This window comes from Suricata suricatta, chromosome 13 (assembly GCF_006229205.1).
Source record: "Suricata suricatta isolate VVHF042 chromosome 13, meerkat_22Aug2017_6uvM2_HiC, whole genome shotgun sequence".
NCBI lineage: Eukaryota > Metazoa > Chordata > Mammalia > Carnivora > Herpestidae > Suricata > Suricata suricatta.
The window spans coordinates 66,266,326-66,286,050 of record NC_043712.1 but is presented as its reverse complement, the minus strand read 5'-3'; the positions used below and the strand labels follow the sequence as shown (position 1 = coordinate 66,286,050).

The 19,725-nt window shown below is 42.8% G+C and overlaps 1 protein-coding gene across 7 annotated transcripts in view; it reads left to right on the top strand.

Annotated features, from left to right (window-relative positions):
• NTRK2 (neurotrophic receptor tyrosine kinase 2) overlaps window positions 1-19,725 on the top strand; it is a 337,321-nt gene that overhangs the window by 51,558 nt on the left and 266,038 nt on the right. For all 7 annotated transcript variants that reach the window (XM_029919706.1, XM_029919707.1, XM_029919708.1 and 4 more), the window contains 5 exons: window positions 109-245; window positions 752-884; window positions 3,334-3,639; window positions 15,561-15,596; window positions 18,839-18,939. In XM_029919706.1, the coding sequence (XP_029775566.1) occupies window positions 109-245; window positions 752-884; window positions 3,334-3,639; window positions 15,561-15,596; window positions 18,839-18,939 (713 nt within the window). The remainder of the gene's footprint in view (window positions 1-108; window positions 246-751; window positions 885-3,333; window positions 3,640-15,560; window positions 15,597-18,838; window positions 18,940-19,725) is intronic.

The following is a 19,725-nucleotide window of genomic DNA, read 5'->3' as shown; positions in this document are numbered from 1 at the left end:
AGTAAAGAATTACAAGTTCTAAAGCATACAGAGTTTTCCATTTGTTGCTATTTTGATAATGCATCGAACTATTTATGTATATCTCCACTCACTGCTCTTGTTCTGTAGGTTTGCCATCAGCAAATCTGGCCGCACCGAACCTCACGGTGGAGGAGGGGAGGTCTATCACGTTATCTTGCAGTGTTGCCGGCGATCCAGTTCCGAATTTGTACTGGGATGTCGGTAATCTGATTTCCAAGCATATGGTAAGAATTTTGTTTGGCTCTGTTCACAGAGAGACAAGAGGGTCTCAGAACTTGAGATTGTATTAATCCAGTGATGTTTAATATATTATAAGGCCAGAAAGAGAAACTTACTTTTTGATGTATGTTTACTGGCTATTTATTCTTTTAGTTAACAAAGACTAGTGCAGGCTTGAATTTTCGTTGCGTATACCCACTAGATCAGAGTGTCTGTGTCTCTAGTGAGTTTCTTGTGACCCTGTGAACAAGGTGAGGGACGCTCCGCAGCCTTGTCCCTCAGAGAAAGGTAGGTAAGGATTCAAAGATTAAATCAGCTTTACGCATTAACAGTTGTAATCTAGAGAAATAGAATAGCTCTTGATTTGTCCCTTTGCCTGGCCCCAATTCAGGCCAGAAACCTTTTCTTATGGTATAGATTTCTTTCTTTCATTACGGGGAGAGACCCCAAATCTTGTCACTTCGGCATCAGTCGTAATAAAGATTATTTTTGTCTGTTAATTCATTTGTAGAATGAAACGAGCCACACACAGGGCTCCTTAAGGATAACTAATATTTCAGCTGATGACAGTGGAAAGCAGATCTCCTGTGTGGCAGAAAATCTTGTAGGAGAAGACCAAGATTCTGTCAACCTCACTGTACATTGTACGTAATCAGACCGGCATGTGTTTCTAATAGCAAACGATCGTGGACACTCCTGCATTTGTCGTTGGGTATACCCTGGGCGCTGCTTAAGTGTGTGTGGGGGAAAAAAAGCGGTGCAGTGTTTTGTGTGTATTTTTTAAAGAGCTATCTGCCTCTTTCACATGTTCTGTTTCTGCAAATCCCTCTTACTCATGCATGTCTTTCTTTTAAGCTGCTTTTTTGATCTTAAACTTGTCCTCTTGGGCCTTCCTCCCCTCCCCCCCCACACACCTTTTTTTGGATAGAACATATTTTGAACTGGTTATCCTCCTCTTGTTAATAAGTTTTAGCTTAATTTCTGCTGAACCAGTTTCTTTTCTCTATAAAAGTCATGTGAAGATTTAGAGTTACAGCACCTCATGTTTCAGGCTGGCTGTTCACAAACACCAATTGTGCAGTTGATGCAATAAAACCTCATGAGTCTGACATCAGGTTTCTGTGAGAACGTTGGTCGGTGTACTGCTTAAGTTATTGGAAATTATGATCACCCGCAGAACATTTTTACTATAATTGTTTCAAATTTTTGTAGACGTTCAAACTAAGATACAGGACACTAATGCTTCTTAAGCATATTTCCCAGTGTTGTAAATAACACAACACATATCTTCACGTTCCAGATTGTGGCGTTCAAGGCAAACATGTATTTGGTAAAAATCACATATACTTTGCACATCTTTTCCAAATTCTGAGCTGGCGTGGTATAAATTAATGAGGCTTTACTGTGTTTGGATCAGTGTTAGGATGAGAAAAACATGAGTGTGCACATATGTGTGTGTGTGTGAATACACGTTACACACACATAGACACATGGTGTCAATACATTAGTTGAGGTTCACCTGCGGCACACATTCAGTATGTGATTGTTGGAGTGCGTGACTGTGGTCACCAACTATAAATCCTTTTTCACTGTCAGTACAACCTCTGTGCCTAGTAGGTACTGGACTCGTAATTTCTCATCATTCCAACCCACCCAGAAGCCTGAAATCCATGTTATCCCCAAACATATGTAATCAGTGTCCAACTTTATGTCCTTAAATCAACACCTCACCAAAAGCTCATTTGAGCATGGTGGAGGAGTATGTGGGTCCTGGGCATGGGAGCCTGGGCTGGTGGGAGGAAGGTAAGTGTTGCCCCTACCCTATCGGGGTCCTTGTATTTGTGACACAGAACTACAAATAAGGATGCTCAAATTCTCAGCTTCTCTCTATGGTGATCACCATGATCTGAAGAATTGAAGTTATCTGCCAAAATCTAGATAGAGAATAGAAGGAATAAGTGATGAATAATTTTAACAACTGAAACAGCCTTGGTAGTAACCCCGGTCAAAGTGTATTTGTTAGCAGGCTGTGATTTTTCTCCCTCTTTGTGTGATGAACATGCACAACTGGGAGGCAAGGCAAAGAGGAAAGGGCTTCTGGGTTAGGGGTCAGGAGACCCTGACCCTTGTTCCAGATCCATCTCACTCGCTAAAATTGACCAAGTCATTTAACTTAGCTGGACTTGGGCCTCCTCACCTGAAAAATGATGCTATTAAATCTCTGGAGATATTTTCTAGTCCTTGATTATATCATCATCAAAGTCAGACCACAATAAAATAAACAATTATGAGGGATTTTAAATACCCTCACTCAGGATAAGTACTCTGTTTAAAAATGTTACTTGAATGTTTGTTTTCCCAAAGCATAAAGTGCTTTATTTTTAAAATTAAAGTAATCTCAGAGTTTGTTTGTCTAGGTTTGGATAGAACCCCAGACATTTGAAAAGGATCAAAAAATTGACTTCTGAAAGCCTAGGAAAAATGGAACGTACTTTAATAAAATGTGATGCTTTTAAAGAGCATTTACTATTGGCAATCAGTGAAAAGTACCAGTTGATCATCCTTTATAAGAATCAGCTTTGGTAGCAGCCATCACTGCACTGGTCAATTTGATCTGTTTTAGATAAGCTATGTGAGATCCAGGCTTCAGGCAAGATTTCCAAAGTCAATTCATTATTTGTGTTGTTGAGTGAAGTGCTGTAAAACCAGTGGTCCTGTTTTCTGGTGATGGATCTACATAATATCAGGGTGTACGTGTTAGAAACCAAAGCTGACTTCCAATGAACCTTTTCTGCTGTCAGAAATCTCTGTTATCTGTTTGGAGCTGGTCTCACACTGAAAAAATTTAAAAAATGACTATGATCCATGGGTCTTAAGTATAAGGAAAAGAGTCTCTTTGAAGTGTCTGTAGGGAATTCAATCAGCCTTGACGACGATTCAAATATTGATGGATTCCAGAGTTGCTGGTCCTGTATTTTCTTAAACCAAAGGGTTTGTTGAATAAACCCCCACCCCCACTGATGACACAGAAATCTGGAGATGGGGAGAATTCTGAGCTTTCTGATGCTATTAACTTTCTCTTTTTCAATTTAGTTGCTCCAACTATCACATTTCTCGAATCTCCAACCTCAGACCACCACTGGTGCATTCCATTCACTGTGAAAGGCAACCCCAAACCAGCGCTTCAGTGGTTCTATAACGGGGCAATACTGAATGAGTCCAAGTACATCTGTACTAAAATCCATGTTACCAATCACACGGAGTACCATGGCTGTCTCCAGCTGGATAATCCCACTCACATGAACAATGGGGACTACAAGTTAGTAGCCAAGAATGAGTATGGGAAGGATGAGAAACAGATTTCTGCTCACTTCATGGGCTGGCCTGGAATCGATGATGGTGAGTAGCTGTTGCTTTTGCATCTGGTGGGAGAGGATAGGGTATATCATGCTTACAATAAACCACCCTCAAACCCGGTAGCTAAAAACACCATTATAGAGTCTTGCGTCTGGGTCAGCTGGGATTTTGTTTCGTATGTGTTTATTCTGAGGTGCAGGTGAAGAAACAGCAGCTACACTGCTGGAGGAGGAGGTCTGCTTCTCAGTGGCAAGTGTGGATGGCAAGAGGGCAACGAGAAATGTGTGCAGCCTCTCCAGACCCAGCTTTAGCAGTGGCTCACGGCCTCTTCAGGCTATCCGCCACTGGCCAAAGGAAGCCATAGGGCCAAAGCCAAGTCAAGGGGCAGGGACTCACTCCCAAGGAGGTGATGGGGGGCTGAATCATTTTGGACGGTAGTCTGATGCGTACATTATTTTTATCTCAAGTGTTAAGTGACATGTTGTACCCCTCATGACAAAACTTGGGCAAAACTGTACATATGAGAACTGTATTTGGTTGGTTCAGGAACTACGGAAGGTGTATTTTCTAGCCCCTTTATCCATCTGGAATTCAGAATCCTGCCCTCTCACCCTGGATGTGAAACCAGTGTCTTGGAATGTTTTGCTTACTTGGGATGGTGGAGTCATTCACTTCTCAGATCCTGGATTGTTTTTCCAGGAGGGAATAGTTCCCGTCTGCCCAATGGTTTGGGACGCCGGTGAGAGAATTTCAGCTTGAGCTCTCATCACAGCAGGGACAATTGTCATGCACTTATCTGCTTCTGATACTGTTGTTCCGTGGAGCACTCTTCCTTGTCGGGTCTTGCTACCCAAATACTGGGTAACACTGGGGAGGCTGAGGCTTTTTTGGACACTGGGACCTGTACATGAGTAGAATTCACTGTAATAGTTTTCAGCTAATGAGAGCCACACAAAGATGGCTGGGCAGTGGGAAGAGAAGACAGAGGCTTGGCGGCCCATGAGGTAGGGACTATGTGGCAGCATGTACCTGTGGGGTCCACAGGGCAGTCCCGTGGACCGAGGTGATGCAGACGGAGCCACTGTCAGCAAGTGGTGAGGACGTGGTTAATGCCCATTACATAATAAGTCTTTCCATTACGCTGGTGTGTATTAAATGGCTTTTTAAATGCACAAGCTTCCTTAGCATGTTCAAAACATCATTTGAATTATGTGTGTTTGATTTACAAACAGCCTTTCAGGAGCACGTAAAACAAGCTATGTCTGGATGCCTTACCCAGACCCCCCTGGCAGTTGTCTTTTCCACTAAATCTTCCTCTTAATTGAGAATTTAGCTGCTTGGCTACATTTTCTGTAGTAAATCTCTAGATTACTTTGTTTCTTCCTGTCTGTTTCAGGGCATACAGCCTTATCGTTAAATTCAGAGACTCTGCTTGGGGACCATTGCTTTATGTTTGCTTTTAAATATATTTTATTTATGAATCATTTTCAAGGTACAGAAAAGTGGCAAAGACAATAGAGTCCTCAGAACCTCGCACCCAGTTGTTACTGTTGAGAACACCTTGCATTGCTGTGGTGTTTGTCAAAAGTGAGAAACTGACACTGGCACATTACTATTTAAAAAATTTTTTTAATGTTTATTTATTTTTGAGAAAGAGAAAGAGAGACAGAGCGTGAGCAGGGGAGGGGCAGAGAGAGAGACACACACAGAATCTGAAGCAGGATTCAGTCTCTGAGCTGTCAGCACAGAGCCCAATACGGGGCTCAAACTCACAAACTGTGAGATCACGACCTGAGCAGAGTTGGACACTTAACCGACTAAGCCACCCAGGCGCCCCTGCACCTTACTATTAAGTAAACTTCCGACTTGATTTAAATTTTGCCAGCAGATGCCTTTTGAAACTGCTGGAGGTGAACTTGATTCTGGGTGAGGGTCTGGCATTGGAAAGTTTTAGAAGTGGTCTGTGTGCTTTCATATATATGCTCAGTTCTTCCAAGGGAAAGCTGGTAACTTCTATTTAACATCGAGGTTTGATGTGTTTTCTTTTGAACATTTCTGTATGGTGCCAATCTTTGGTAGAGCTTAACTCCTCTCATCCATGTGGCCTCCTTTTTATCGATTACTTTTTTAGTTTTAACATCCCTAATGATAGGAAACAATTGATTTCTGGTACAAGAATGATTTAGTGTCTTGAATACTCCCTTTAAAGGAAATAATCACCTATAAGAAATAAAAGTTGAAGTTAATGTTATAAAGATGTTTGTTCTTTCCTTCTTCTCATTCATTTACTTGTTTTTATCAAGTCTTTGAAATAGAAATATCTGCTTTTAGAAATGATTTTTTTTCTCTTAAAGTATTTACTCAAGGACCAGCTATGAGGGAGTAATAAATGAAAGTGGAAATAAAAGAGACTTGGCTCAGGGTGATAGTGGATATAAATGGCCCTAGTGGGCCATAAACCAGTGAGACCAATTAGAGATTGACCTCACTTGGTTTGTGTGATAGAATCTTCTGTATTTATGAGATTTGGAACCATAGCATACAGATAATGGCCTTTTTAAGAATTGCTTCTTTTCCTTCTTACCCTCATTTAAAACTAAGGGAAAATAAACAAACAGCAAATCTCTCTATATTTCCCTGCTGGCCGAAAGTCTACAAGTTTAGGATGACAGGTCAAGTGTAGGTCTCTATTCCTTCAGTATTTCAGCATTTCTGTTGTTGTCACATAGTAATTGATAAGAAGTTTACCTCTTACAAATCTTTTTGATAAGATGCTTCAGCTGAATTTTTTTCTCAGTGTTTTTGATGACATGCTTTTTTTTCTTTTCTCTTTCTTTCTTTTTCTTTTTCTTTTTTTTTTTTTTTTTTTGCACCATGAGTTAACTGGCTCTAGGAGGAAGCCAGCAGCCTGGGGTCAGTGAAGTGGATTATTCTCCCATATGCAGCCAGGAGAATTAAAATGGCAGCTCAGCTCAGAACTGAGACTTTCATGGACGAGTCGCCTTGCATAGGAATTCGCTGTAATTTGTAGATAGATAATGAAGGGAGTGGAAAGAAATTAAAACAAATAAAAACAAAGAGGGGCACCTGGATGGCTCAGTCTGTTGAGCATCTGACTCTTGATTTTGGTTCAGGTCGTGATCTCACAGTCATGAGTTAGGGCCATGTCAGCATCTGTGCCCACAGCAGGGAGCCTGCTTGGGATTCTCTTCCTCCCTCTCTGCTCCTGTCCCACTCTCTCTCCCCCTCAAAATAAATAAATATATGTAAAAAAAAAAGAAATAAAAACAAAGCAAAAAGTTGGTGAGCTTTTTGGTGAAGAATGTAGTTACGGCCCTGATTGCCTTTACTACCGCCTGGTGTGGAAGCCCGGGATGTGGTGGGAGAAGCTCTCCTGCTCTCCGTGTGCAGAAAGGGTGGGCAGGAGGTCTGGAGCCTGCATCAGCCAGATCAAGAAGGTGCCACCCACAGGGTGCGAGGCTGTTGGTAAAGACTGCCATGCAGTGTCTCTCCAGAGCGCCGGGGACCTTGCAGACTCTGTCACCAGACCCAGCCAGGGTGCTAATGAGAAAGGACAGGGGCTCTCAGACCTCCAGGCATCAGCAGCACACCAGACACCAAGCCAGTGCCTTCCCATCTGTTAATCCCTGGCATCCTGGCTAGTGACCGAGAAACGGAGGAAAGACTTTCCCAAACTCCAGACACCAGATTGATCATGTGGGATCCCACGTTTAGAACTGAACTTTGCTCCGGTCAGTTTTGGGTTACATTTGAAGCACCAAACTCAATTTGAAGTTTCTGAATGAAATTTAGGGAATGATGGCGTTTATCTTTCTAGCATGCTGTGGAGCGCGACTTGTAACAATCAAACTAATTATATTTCGTTTTTGTTTTCCATTGTCCCTGGAACATTTATTTATTCACTAGGAATAATCTTCTCTGGCTCCTGAACACTAGGACCCGGCTCCCTGTTGTGCATTAGAATCAACTGTGGAGTTTTTGTTTTTTTTTTTTTAAATTTTTAATGTTTTATTTATTTTTGAGAGAGAGACAGCATGAGCAGGGGAGGGGCAGAGAGAGAGGGAGACACAGAATCAGAAGCAGGCTCCAGGCACTGAGCTGTCAGTACAGAGCCCGACATAGGGCTCGAACCCACGAATGTGAGATTATGACCTGAGCCAAAGTCGGACGCTTACCTGACTGAGCCCCTCAGGTGCCCCTCAACTGGGGAGTTTGAATTATTATTTCATTATTTAACACACATTTCTAGGGCCCACTTCCAGCAATTCTGGTTCAGTGGCTCCTGGATGAGGCTCAGGCTTTTGCATTTTCTATTTTTAAGATCCCCAGTGACTCCGTGCAACCAAAGGTGAAAGTGGTCTGGATGAGAGCTCTGACCCAAGTAAGATTTTTTCTGCTCATTGTTGAGTAATAGACAACCCTTCGGTTACTTTAGATTGCAGACAAAAATCTAAATTAAGTACTAGCTTGTCCATTCTTAGTTAGAAATCAAAACTCTGGACCTGAGTCAAGTCCAGTCGAGGCCAGCATGAGGGGGGTGGGGGGTCAGAGCCGGCTAAGGAGAGTTCAGGCCCTCAGTTGCCCGAGTAGAAGGGAGCGGGCACAGGGGACAGATTGGGGGGGCAGGTGTGCTCCGGGTGTGTGTTCAGCGCTGATCCACAGACCTTCCTGGATCGTTTTGTGGGATCTTGGCCATTCTTGTCTCCGTGGCCCCTCTCCAAGGAGTCCGTGACATGAAGCAAATGTGTCTCTGTTCCAGCTGGTGGAAGTTCCTTCCTCAGTACCCGGGTGTGCAGCTTGGTACTGCTGAGGTCCCTCTGCTCCTCCAGGGGGGCTGTTGTCAGGACAGACATTCTCTCACGCTGCCTCCGTCTGGACCACGGGGAACCCTTGTGGTCCCTTGCCCTAACATCAACTCAAATGCCACCTGCATCCTGCCTCCACAGGTTGCTTTAGCCATCTCTGGTAGGAAGCAGCGACTTGTCCTCAGAGCCCTCTGCCTGAGGGAACCCAGTTTGGATTCTCAGGGTGCTGTGGTGGGGGCCCCACGGCTACGTAGAAACTCCTGTGGAAGTCCTGAATGAGCACCTTCGGCCTTCTTTGGGACCTTGAAAGCCTCAGAGTGAAGCAGAGGTTTCAAAGGACACGGATCCAACTTTCATTCCTTTCCTTTGTGAACCGTGCAGTGTTATCCTTTCCTTAATGGGCGCCGAGCAGGTAGCCAGCAACATACCCCTTTCCTCACTTCCCTTTGTTTATTCTCTGTGGCCCTTAAAGAAAAACTTTCTACCCAGATTGCTTTTCTCTAGGCACTGCTTTGTCCTCTTTTTCCCAGAGGCCCAGGCTTGCCCAGACAAGAAGCCCTCAGGACTCTGCCATTTGACTACGCAAACTTTCTAGACTTGGCACTCTAAGGAGAAAACTAAGTGACTTTAGTTCTTGGAGTGGGTGGGTAAATATAAGTGTTTTCTGGTGTCCAAGCTCCTTCCCCCTCAGAGGTATGCCGCTGAGGATGAGACATCTCCTGCCTTCACCCCTAATGACTATTTCGGTCATTGCCAGAGAATACCTCCCACCCCCAGCCTCAGTATTTGGGTATCTAGCTGTTTTTTAGGGTATTTTTTATGTTTCATTGTAAAATTGCCATCCTCTCTGCCCAGTGAGGCCTACTGACTTGTAAATCAGGGCCTCGAAAACTTCACTGAACATACTACTCTCCTGGAGATGGTGCTAAAACACAGGTTCTGATCTCGTGAATCTGGGGAAAGGTCTCAGATTTTGCATTTCTGACCAGCTCTCAGCTGATGCTGCAGGTTCCAGACCACGCTTTGCATAGTGAGTGGGGGGGGTCCCTTCTGCCCTGTAGAACCTGAAAGAAACCACTGGAAGGACTGCTCGGGCATCTGCCAAGATGGCTGCACTGACTCCTTACACATATCTGTGAGTAATAATGATAAAGATACAGAATAGTTTGTGCACAGAGATGCACTCTAATTGGTTTTGGCAAAAAGTGGGATGAATTCAATATGCTGGCTTACGGAGGTTTAGGGATACCGGATAAAGTAGGGACCTGGTGCGGCACTCACACGGGGAACACGGGCCATCTGGGGAGTCTCCCAAAATTCTGCTGTACCCTAGTGAGCTTGTTGGCCAGAAATAAGACTTACATAAGATGAAATTAATCCCTTACCTGGTTGTCATTGGAAAAGCCTTCTCGGGAGCACGAAGCTGTGAGTGGAGACTGAGTGAAGGTTAGAAGTGGTGAGCAGAACCGTAAGCAGAAATTAATGGCAGGGAGATCACTGTGAGTACCACCAGGAAGGAGCCTGGGGCCTTCGCCAGCATCTTGGGATCAGAAGGGATGGGTTTCAGGAATTTTCAAGGTCAGCTATTTCCATCCTCGTGAACACGTTGATTGTCCAAGGGTAGATTCTTCTGTTGAGTTCTTCCCCGAGTGATTAATACTTTAGGCTTGGCACAAACCTAGCCCGGACCCTAGTGATAAAATACCCATGCTCTAAAGCTTCCCATTCTCCAGGCAGTGCATAAAGAGTGTCTCTGTGGCCCACTCATTCAGGAAGAATGTCACAGCTCAAGAATGCTCATTCACACAAGCAGTGGGAGTTAGTGACTTATGCTTCCTAATTCGGGAGCACTTGCCTCCTATGCAGGGTGTGCGTCAGGAACAAACTATAAATATTGGAAGATTTTTCCCCACAGCTTCTCATTCGTGCTGTTTTATCAAAAGATTCATGACGTCTGGATGAACTGGAGCTCTCGGCAGTACTTAGAGTTGCCCTCAAACTGGCAGATTTAGATTTGGTGTACTTGGGCCAGGGAATGTAGGGAGAGGAAATGTCTCTAAACGTTACACTTTAAGAAAATATAAAGCACCCTACTTCCCCAACTTACTCTCTGGCCCTTTGTCGGGACCCATTTCTTGCCCTGGGAGCAGAAGGAAAAGAAAGTTTGACCTGCTTTTCCGCCTTAAATAACCGAGAAGACTATGATTTGGCCATAGGCTCTTAGTAATCATGATAATTAAGATTTATACTTAAATAGTTCTTTAGGTCTCAAGAGTACTCATGTTAATTAATTATGCTTCCCAAAGCTCCTGATGGGTTGCCAGAGCCAATGCTGTCTCCCTCTCCTGAGGTATGGAGCATTCCTTTGTCACAGAGAAAGCGAAGGGACCCGGTGATGCCGCGTAGCATGTTAGTGGTTCAGCCAAAAATGAAACGTGGACATTTGAACCCCCAGTGTGTTGGGGACCTACCATTCATAGAATGAAGAGGGGAAGGATCTGGAAATCAGAAGGAGGGACCTCCAAGAGTTAGACAATACTGTCGACAAACCAAGGACAGCTGATTTGAAAAGAACGAATCCTTTGCTATTTCTTTATCATATGGAATTCTTTGAAATATTTTTCACAATCACACTAAGCAGAGTCTGAAAATAGATTTCAGAGAGAATTTTTTTAGGGCATTAGAGAGAGACTAAAAGCTGAAAGGAAGGAAACAGATGTGTCTTCTGGCCTCCGCCATTATTTTTATCTTTGCAGTGGGATGGAAAGAGAACCCTACCCACATTCCCACAATTTTTCTTTATCCTACATGTGTGGCTTTCCTTTAACTATGGAGTCTTACAGTTAAAAAGCCTTGGGGTTTTACTCATAAAGACTTACATGGAGTCAGAAGGTTTACTGGTGACCTATAACAGATTAGAACATAGAAGCTCCAAAGCCCTCTCTTTCAAGGCAGTTTAGCATGGAGGTAAGAAGATGGCGAGGGGCTTTGGTTTGATATCGTTGGGGAGAAAGTGACATTATCATCCATGTTTAGAAGTCTTTAAAGGCCCTAAGGTCTGTCTTGTGGAAGTGCAGACCTCACACGTGCCGTCCAGAGATTTGTCTGGAGTGTGCGTGTGGCCAGAGTACAGTGTCCATTGTTTTCGCTGGGAGAGCTTCTGGCTGCATCCTGCACCTGCTGGTCCCGGTGCTCAAATTCCTGACGAGGCGCCTTAAGTCAAGGACTGAGCACAAGTGAGTGTAGCACCTGCTGACACTCCACAAACTCTTCAGAAAACGGAACTGGAACATGAGACCAGCAACTGTGTGTGCCTGGCATGCACCTTCTTTGGGTTGGGGAGGAGTTGCTGTTTCCACACCGGAGCGAGCTGGGGAGGGGATAGAAAATGAGCTGCTGCTAGTTTGGACTGGAGTGGGGTTGACGGAGTTCCTGAGTTTCCTTATTTTATTCTGGCAATGTCCAGATTTTATTCTGGTGGTTTTCAACATGATGCCGCCTCCTGCTGCCTGAGTCTGAGATTTCTTGCTTGACGGGCTACAGGGATGCTATTCAAGAACGCAGAGCTCTGCTCAGATCCTCTCCATAAGCACATGACTCGTTTACCGGTCATCCATTCTCTTTGGGTCAGCTCTTCTGCCTCATAGCCAGTATTTGCCTTTCATCATCCACCTTTCAGTCCTGAATATCTCAAACAGGATATCTCATACCCTTAGACATCATGATATATAATGAACATATTTAAACTAAATGAGAGGAGCCACTTAGAAATTAGACTTAGAAATGGCAGGATATTTTCCCAATGTGACCATTGCCAGAGGCCCAAGAAGGAAGTGGTGACTTTGTCTGATGTCTGCGTTTAACACGATGCTAACAACTACCTTACTATTGGAGTATAAACCCCACGGGGAGTTAACTTGACTGAGAAGTTGCTAGCAGCAAAATTTTGTGTTTGATGAGCCAGGGTTGGCTGGAGTGCTGTGACCCTTGTTTTTCATAAACTCTAGGTCTGTGTATCTTCCCAAGCACCGACTTCTTAAACCTCTGTGCACAAGGAGACATTTCTTTATTGTAGCGAGCGGGCCTTCATCAGACACAGTATAGTGTGGTTGGGAGCGGGGAAAAGAACACCTTATTGTTCCTCCCACATTGTCTTCCTGTGAGTTTTGTGATCTTGTGCTAAATTTGAGTATTCCTGACAACAAAAGGAAAGTGACAGTACTTCTGATGCATCTCTAGAAAATGAAGTTAGGAAACTATAGTAGTCTTCTGACAGTGTAGATGTGACCTAATGCTTTTGCTGGTGAACTTGGTAGGAAAGACATGCACTGATAGGAATTGTTAAGTCTGGAAAAAGACCAATTTTCCAGATTATGGGCTAACCTGTTTACTTTTGAGCCCATCCCAGATCTTTTTTCTATATCTGATATCTGCTGCCTTGACTTGATCTGATTTTCTGGATGTCCCTGGGGGCCTTGTGTGAGTCATGGGGTGTTCCCTTTCTGTGTCAAGGCTGATTACACCTGTATATCAGTCTGAGTCCCTGCAGCTCTTCCAAATGTGTGGTCAGGATAAATCTGGCTCTGAATCCTCGGTCTTTTTACTTTCGTATGGCATTGCGTGTGTAAAAGAAGGTGGTGTCTGTGGGGTCCCTGAGAACCTGAGGACAATCAGGGTGACGGACTAGTCCTACTTTTTACACCAAAAGTCCTATGGCTGGGGAAAGCCGTCATTCTTGGACAAACTGCAAGAATGTGACTATTGTAGTTTTAAAACTTAAAGTTCACAATCTCAGGAATGTCCTCGGCCTCAGAGAGTCTGGGATGGTTGGTCAACCTAGTACAAATGAAGGTCCATATACTTACCTCCAAATCCTTAAAAAAATATGAATCAAGGTAATGAATTGTTAAATCAGATATGTTGTATCTATATACCTTGGCAAATACATGTTTATAATGATCTGGAAGGCTAGGTTTGAGCATCAGATTCTCCCTGATTCTTGGACTCCCAGGCTGGAACGTAGTGGTTTTGGTAGAGCTGGTTCCTGGCCATAGCCCCTGCCCTGTGCCTCCGACTGTATGGTGAGCATAGATGAGAGGCAGGAGGGTGCGTGTGGACGTGGACACTCCAGCTCACCTGCCTTTGCTTGGCCTTCACCCCTCCCTTTGGTCTTGGGTCAGAAGGTGCACAGACTGGTGGTGTGGCCACCTGCGGGCTGACAGATGTAGGGAAAAGGCTAGCTCGTCCTAGGAAGTGTGTGTGTGGTGTGTGGGGAAGGAAATCTTGGCCCTGGGCCCCAGAGTGAGGTCTAGAAGTAGAGTGTGGACTCTGGTGGCCAGGTGCCCTTGCACTTGCAGACCTGTATATTGAGGGTACAGCATGGAATCTTCTGAAGTAATGGATTACTGAGCAGTTCAAAGAATTACTTGCTCACTTGGGGTTATAGAACCTTTCCTTCATTAGGGGTATGGAATGTTCACCGCAACAGGACACCCATTTGTTCCACAGACTTTGCAAAGGGAAACGAATTTCAGCAGGTGGGTGGGTGCCCTGCATATGACATCACCAGGGCTGTCACTGGGATTTTCTGCTGCTTTGTCCATGAATTATCCCTCAAATTGCAGGCAGCTTTCAAGGCCCTTCTCAGGAACATCATATCCACTACAAACAATTCTGACAGTTCATATTAACAAGTTGTAACTCAAGACTACTTGGAAGCAGTGTCTTTGATGTTAAAACTCAAAATGTTCTTGAAATATATGGGAATCAATGACTTCGCATGTATTGATGCAGGGCCATCTCCTGTGAGGCACAGGTTGCGCACTGCACAATTTCAGGGGGTGCTATTCACATACAGTACAGTCTAAATGGTGCCCCCTAGAGTTATAGAAAGCATGGGATGCTCAGCAGTATGTAGCATTCCTGACTTGATGTGCACAACCATCTACTTAATATTTCCCCTGCTAAAATACAGATTCTGTGAGGTAAACTGTGTTAAAATTTTTATTCGATTGTTAGGGCCATTTTTATTTGGTTCTTCATTTAGACAAACTTTGATTATTTACTAGGGATTACATGAACAGGAAACTGGCTCAAGTTTCCCTTTATCTGAAATATTTTTCTGCTAAGTGTTTGGAAGTGAAATGAGACCTGAATAAACTTTATAGATTACAAGTATGTACGTGAAGACTAAAAGCAGAGGAAGTAGATTTGGAAATTTATTTTATAATCATGTAAATGTTATATCAAATTTTAAATTTATTTCCACGTAGGCTTTCATATAGAGACCCAGTTAGTTCTGACTGGAGAGTAAGTAGCAACTGGTTTTGTTACCAGTTCCTGTTGATGCAGATTTAAAAAAAATCGAAACGTTTTTGCAAATTTTCACGGGAATATGTTAAAACTGAGTATTCCTGTGGTCTTGGTGACTAAAGAATCTCCCCCCTCCCACATTAAGTGTGTATGATTTTGCATTTGTCCCTGACATAACGGACATAACATTTATTTGTGATCTCTTATACATAAATCATTTCAATGGAGAAAGTACATTTGTTTTTCTGTATAATATTAAAGCAAAGAAAGGATTTGTTTATTCAGCCTTGGCAACACCCCCCTAACCCCCCATCCCTGCAAACACCAAGTGAAGAACACAACGGTGCGTTAGCATCATTATTTCAGGCTGGTTAATAACGTGTTTGTGAAAGCAAATGGATCTGCTAAAATACGCGTTGAAGGTAACACCCAAACCATCAGAAGTTTTATCTTTTGTTGTTGGATGTGGTGTGGAGACGCTCTGTCCCTGGAATTAAAAAATACCAGGATTGCAGTTAAAACGGCCAACTGTGTAATAGAAATGGTTGTTAACACACTGATCGCTGAAGTTTGTCCAGCTAAAGTGATTCGTAATTTCTTCTCCTTCATTTCTTTTCTTGTTTTGAAGGGATGCAGGCTTTGGGGACTGGGGAGGGAAACAGCTAACATGTAACAAACCAAGAATTTCAAGTTTTTTGTACTGTCTTATAAAACAACCGATTCAACTGTAAAACCTTCGATATATATTTGACCCATTTTAGTGGATATACTTAGTATTAACTCTGAATGCATACTTATGAATCTTTGCTTTGTTTTGCCTTTTAGGTGCCAACCCAAATTATCCTGATGTAATTTATGAAGGTACCTATTCTGTTGTCTTTATTTTGTATTTTTCTTCAAAATGTTTGTCTGAAATGAAACGAATCAACTAAAAGAGGACCTTTAAGTTCTGTTAAATATACACTTCAAGCATTACATCGGCCACAATACTGTTTCAAAAATCATTCAATATTGATGGCTGTTTTCCCTTGATATTTACAGTGCTTGTAAATAGCATTTTCTTTCTCATGCTCTCTTCTTGGAAGTGGTAAATCCATTCCAGTGTAACAGACATTTTGTTTCTATAATTGGGAACTAATTACCTGTTTAAAAGTCATGACTACCAAGAAAAGGGAGGTGTATCAGTTTCTGGCTCTGACAGTAAACCCAAATCAGAATTATCTTCCTTGTATCATAAGGAAGTTTGGTTCACAAACAGGAACCTCAAATATCGGGCATGTTTTTAGGTTTGGTTAAATCAGCAGCTCAACCGTGTCATTAGGTACCCAAGATTTGTCATCTTTATACCCCCTTGCACACTGTGCCCACTTTGAGGAAGTCTGGGTCCCCTCAGGGTTTTAAGATAATGCCGGCAGAGGGGCCACTGTCCCTCACACTGTTGGGAGAAATGAAAGAGCTTCTGAAAGCATTCCAGAAGAAAAGGAACTTTCCCAGAAATCTCCATCAGTCCTCCTTGAATCTGATTCATGACCCAGGGGGTTGTGGTCCATTCTTGCCTCCATTACTAATAAGAGTGATGGGTTAACCCCTGACGAACTGGAGGCGCCCCTGTAGTTTAGATCAGCTTCTGCAGAGGATGTCATTGAAGCCTTGAATACAATGAGGTTCTCTTAGGGCTGTGGAAAGGGAGAAGCCAGAAGGTGGACTGCATTAGCTTGTAGCTGGATCTCATCTGTACTTGACTATTTTAATGGGAAGCCAGGGATGTTTGACTAGGTGTGAAAATCCATCTTTAACAGATTCCCAAACCTCCTTCATGACCAGGAGGCCTGTGTTTGGGAAAGTGGCAAGCTCAATTTCAAGACTTGGCTCAAAAAAATTGATTAAAAGCTACATTGATGGGGCACCTGGGTGGGTTAGTCGGTTGAGTGTCCAGTTTCAGTCCACGTCATGATCTCACGGTTTGTGAGTTCAAGCCCCACGTTAGGCTCTGTGCTGACAGCTCAGAGCCTGGAGCCTGATTGGATTCTGTGTCTTCCTCTCTCTGTGCCCCTTCCCCAGCTCACATTCACTCTCTTTCTCTCTCTCTCTGTCAGAAATAAATAAAAACATAAAAAAACTTAAAAAGTTACATTGATTAAAATATTAGATGTATACATTTATTTTATTATTCTATTTTTAACTTTATGTACACATCGACATCTTATTTTTTTATGAAATGATTCTATATTTGTATGTTTGTTATGTGTGTGTATTTAACTTGAGCTCATTTTAATTAAGGACTTATATTATCTTTACCTGTTTAATGCATGTTAAACTGTATTTCCTTCAAGCTGTTGTTTGGATGATTTTGTGCATGTGATTTACATATTTTTGTTTATATTTGTCCCCATTCAGTTTACAGAAAGAGTAGCTCAAATTGTATCAGAGAGAGGTATATTTGAATTGTGATTTTACATTTTAAAAGAACATCATGGACTCCTTTCCTGTAACGTCAAGACTAAAAATGCTGTCTCCGCATTGGCCTGAGATCCCACTTTGGGTCTCTGGGCAGAAAAATATCATGATATTAAACTATAGATACTTCAATGATTTCATTTTGCACAAGTGGCTCATTAGACTATGAAGAGGTGAAAAATGAACAAATAGATGATATCTCTTAGTGTTTGGTGGAAATTAATGTTTTAATCTATTTAAAATGAAAATGGTAACAGTAGTTTTTGGAGTAAGGCTAGAACAGCAAACAGAGAATAGATGCTTTCTGTTACTTTTTATTCACATTCAAAAGAACACTCTGCTAATCAAAATGTAATTTAAATTTATTGCCCCAAGGCCAGCATGATAGTTCTCCCTAGCAAAGCGTGGCTGGGCTGACTTAATGAGGTTGTTTGTGTAAGATGGAAATCACAGTCATCATATCTATTTAGAATAAAAATACCAAACATGGATAAACAACATTGTTGACAGTAAGTTTATCAAAAATTTTCTATGACTTTTGACATGTAATATTACTAATAAAATCTTTCACTACCCACAAATAACAACAACAACAACAACCAATCATTATTTCCATCCTGATTTGTGTAGACTAAAATTGATTTAGAAGGTGACAGTGACATTTGAGACACGGTGATATGAGAACATATTCACACAGTTCTAAACTGTGTTGGTGCAGTTCCCTGTCTATTAATTCAGAAACTGAAATGCAGACAGTTCAAACCTCTTATTCTGATTTTAATTTTTGTAACATTTATTCATTTTTGAGAGACAGAGAGAGGCAGAGGGGGAAGGGGCAGAGAGAGACACACACACACACACAGAATCCGAAGCAGGCTCCGGGCTCTGAGTGTCAGCACAGAGCCCGACATGAGGCTCAAACTCACAGACCATGAGATTATGAACGGAGCTGAAGTTGGATGTCTAACCGACTGAGCCACCCAGGCAGGCACCCCCGTCAGACCATTTCGCAAGAGTCTTTATGTGTAACCAAGTTCACATCAATGCTCAGTCCATAGCCCAACTTGAGCAGTTGCCTCTTAGCCACATGAGGTGCATGTGCCCTGAAATTAGTGTTGCTCATGTCAAGGCGGGTTCTCGTTTAGGCTCTGCCACCTTGCCAGTTGACCTGAAACTGGTCATTTAACTTGGCGCAGATGACCTTCTTCAGCCATAAAGCTGGTGGTTAGATTCCATATGACCTTTCCAGGTCAATAAATGTAAGACTCTTTGATGATCAATCCCTTTTCATATTTATATTATATAAATATTCATATATTTATATTCATATTATATATACTTCATCAAGAAATGGGTGTATCCTTACCTACAAAAGAAAACCCTAAACCTAGTTTAGAAATTGACTGCCAAACCAGTGATAGAAAGATCTGGGTTGTGTAAAGTGTGAGCATCGTGCAATCCCAGCACTGTGGTGGTTTTAGCCCAAAAGCTGGGTCACGTTCCCACCCCCAGCCAGGCTGTCAGTGGCTTGGGATCTTTGTGATTTGTCTTGCTTCATTTTTCTGGGTCATGCTGTGACTTCATGTTTGTTGGTAGCCTTGTGACAACTTCATGGTTCCTTCTCTTTCCCATTTCTCCAATTTAAGATTATGGGACTGCAGCAAATGACATTGGGGACACCACAAACAGAAGTAACGAAATCCCTTCCACAGACGTTGCGGACAAAAGTGGTCGGGAACATCTTTCGGTGAGTGGGAATCAGTGCTGTTTCCTAGATTGGCTCTGAGCACTTGGGATGCTTAAACTGTTGGGGAGATGGAACTGCTTTTGTGCAAGTTTTTACTGCACAGGTGTGGATAGAGTGTTGACGTTTGGAAGAATTAAGAGAAGTGATAAACGTGTTAGATAGCCTCTGACTTCCTTGCTTCCCCTTTTATGCGCCACTTTGACTACTTGTGGTTCTTATTTTAAAGGCCTGTCCTTTAAAAGATTGTCACTTTCTCGTGAACTGATCAGGGTCTTATTCAGGGACGTGTGTAATTATTCCCGTCTCCCACAGCATCGCATTTATCTGGTCCAGTATTTTAATAAAAGTCTCATTGCCCACTAAATTTAAGGACTCTAGTAGGTGTTGGAAGCGACTGGCAGTGGGAAGATATGAAAATATGAATGAATATCAGCTCTGTTCTTCTGGAGTTTATACTTTAGTCGGAGCCCTGAGAACTGAAAGAAACACCAGAACCTACAGTACAGGTGTAACAGCCAATGGGATGCGAGCAATGGAAATAGAGGGGCGGCACTCTGCTCCTTCCCACAGGGAGAGCCAGGGGTGTCTTTTTGGGATAGGTGGCATTTTCCAGCGGTGCAGGATGGCTGGCATTTAGAGCGATAGGAAACCAAGAGAAAGGGCATTTTGGGTGTGTGAACAAGAGCTCACAACCCCGAAAACGATTTTTATTGGAAAGTAAAGTGTGTGAAAGCGGCTGTCGGGGGCAAGGTTAGAGAGGAGGCTGTGCCAGGTCATGTGGTTTTG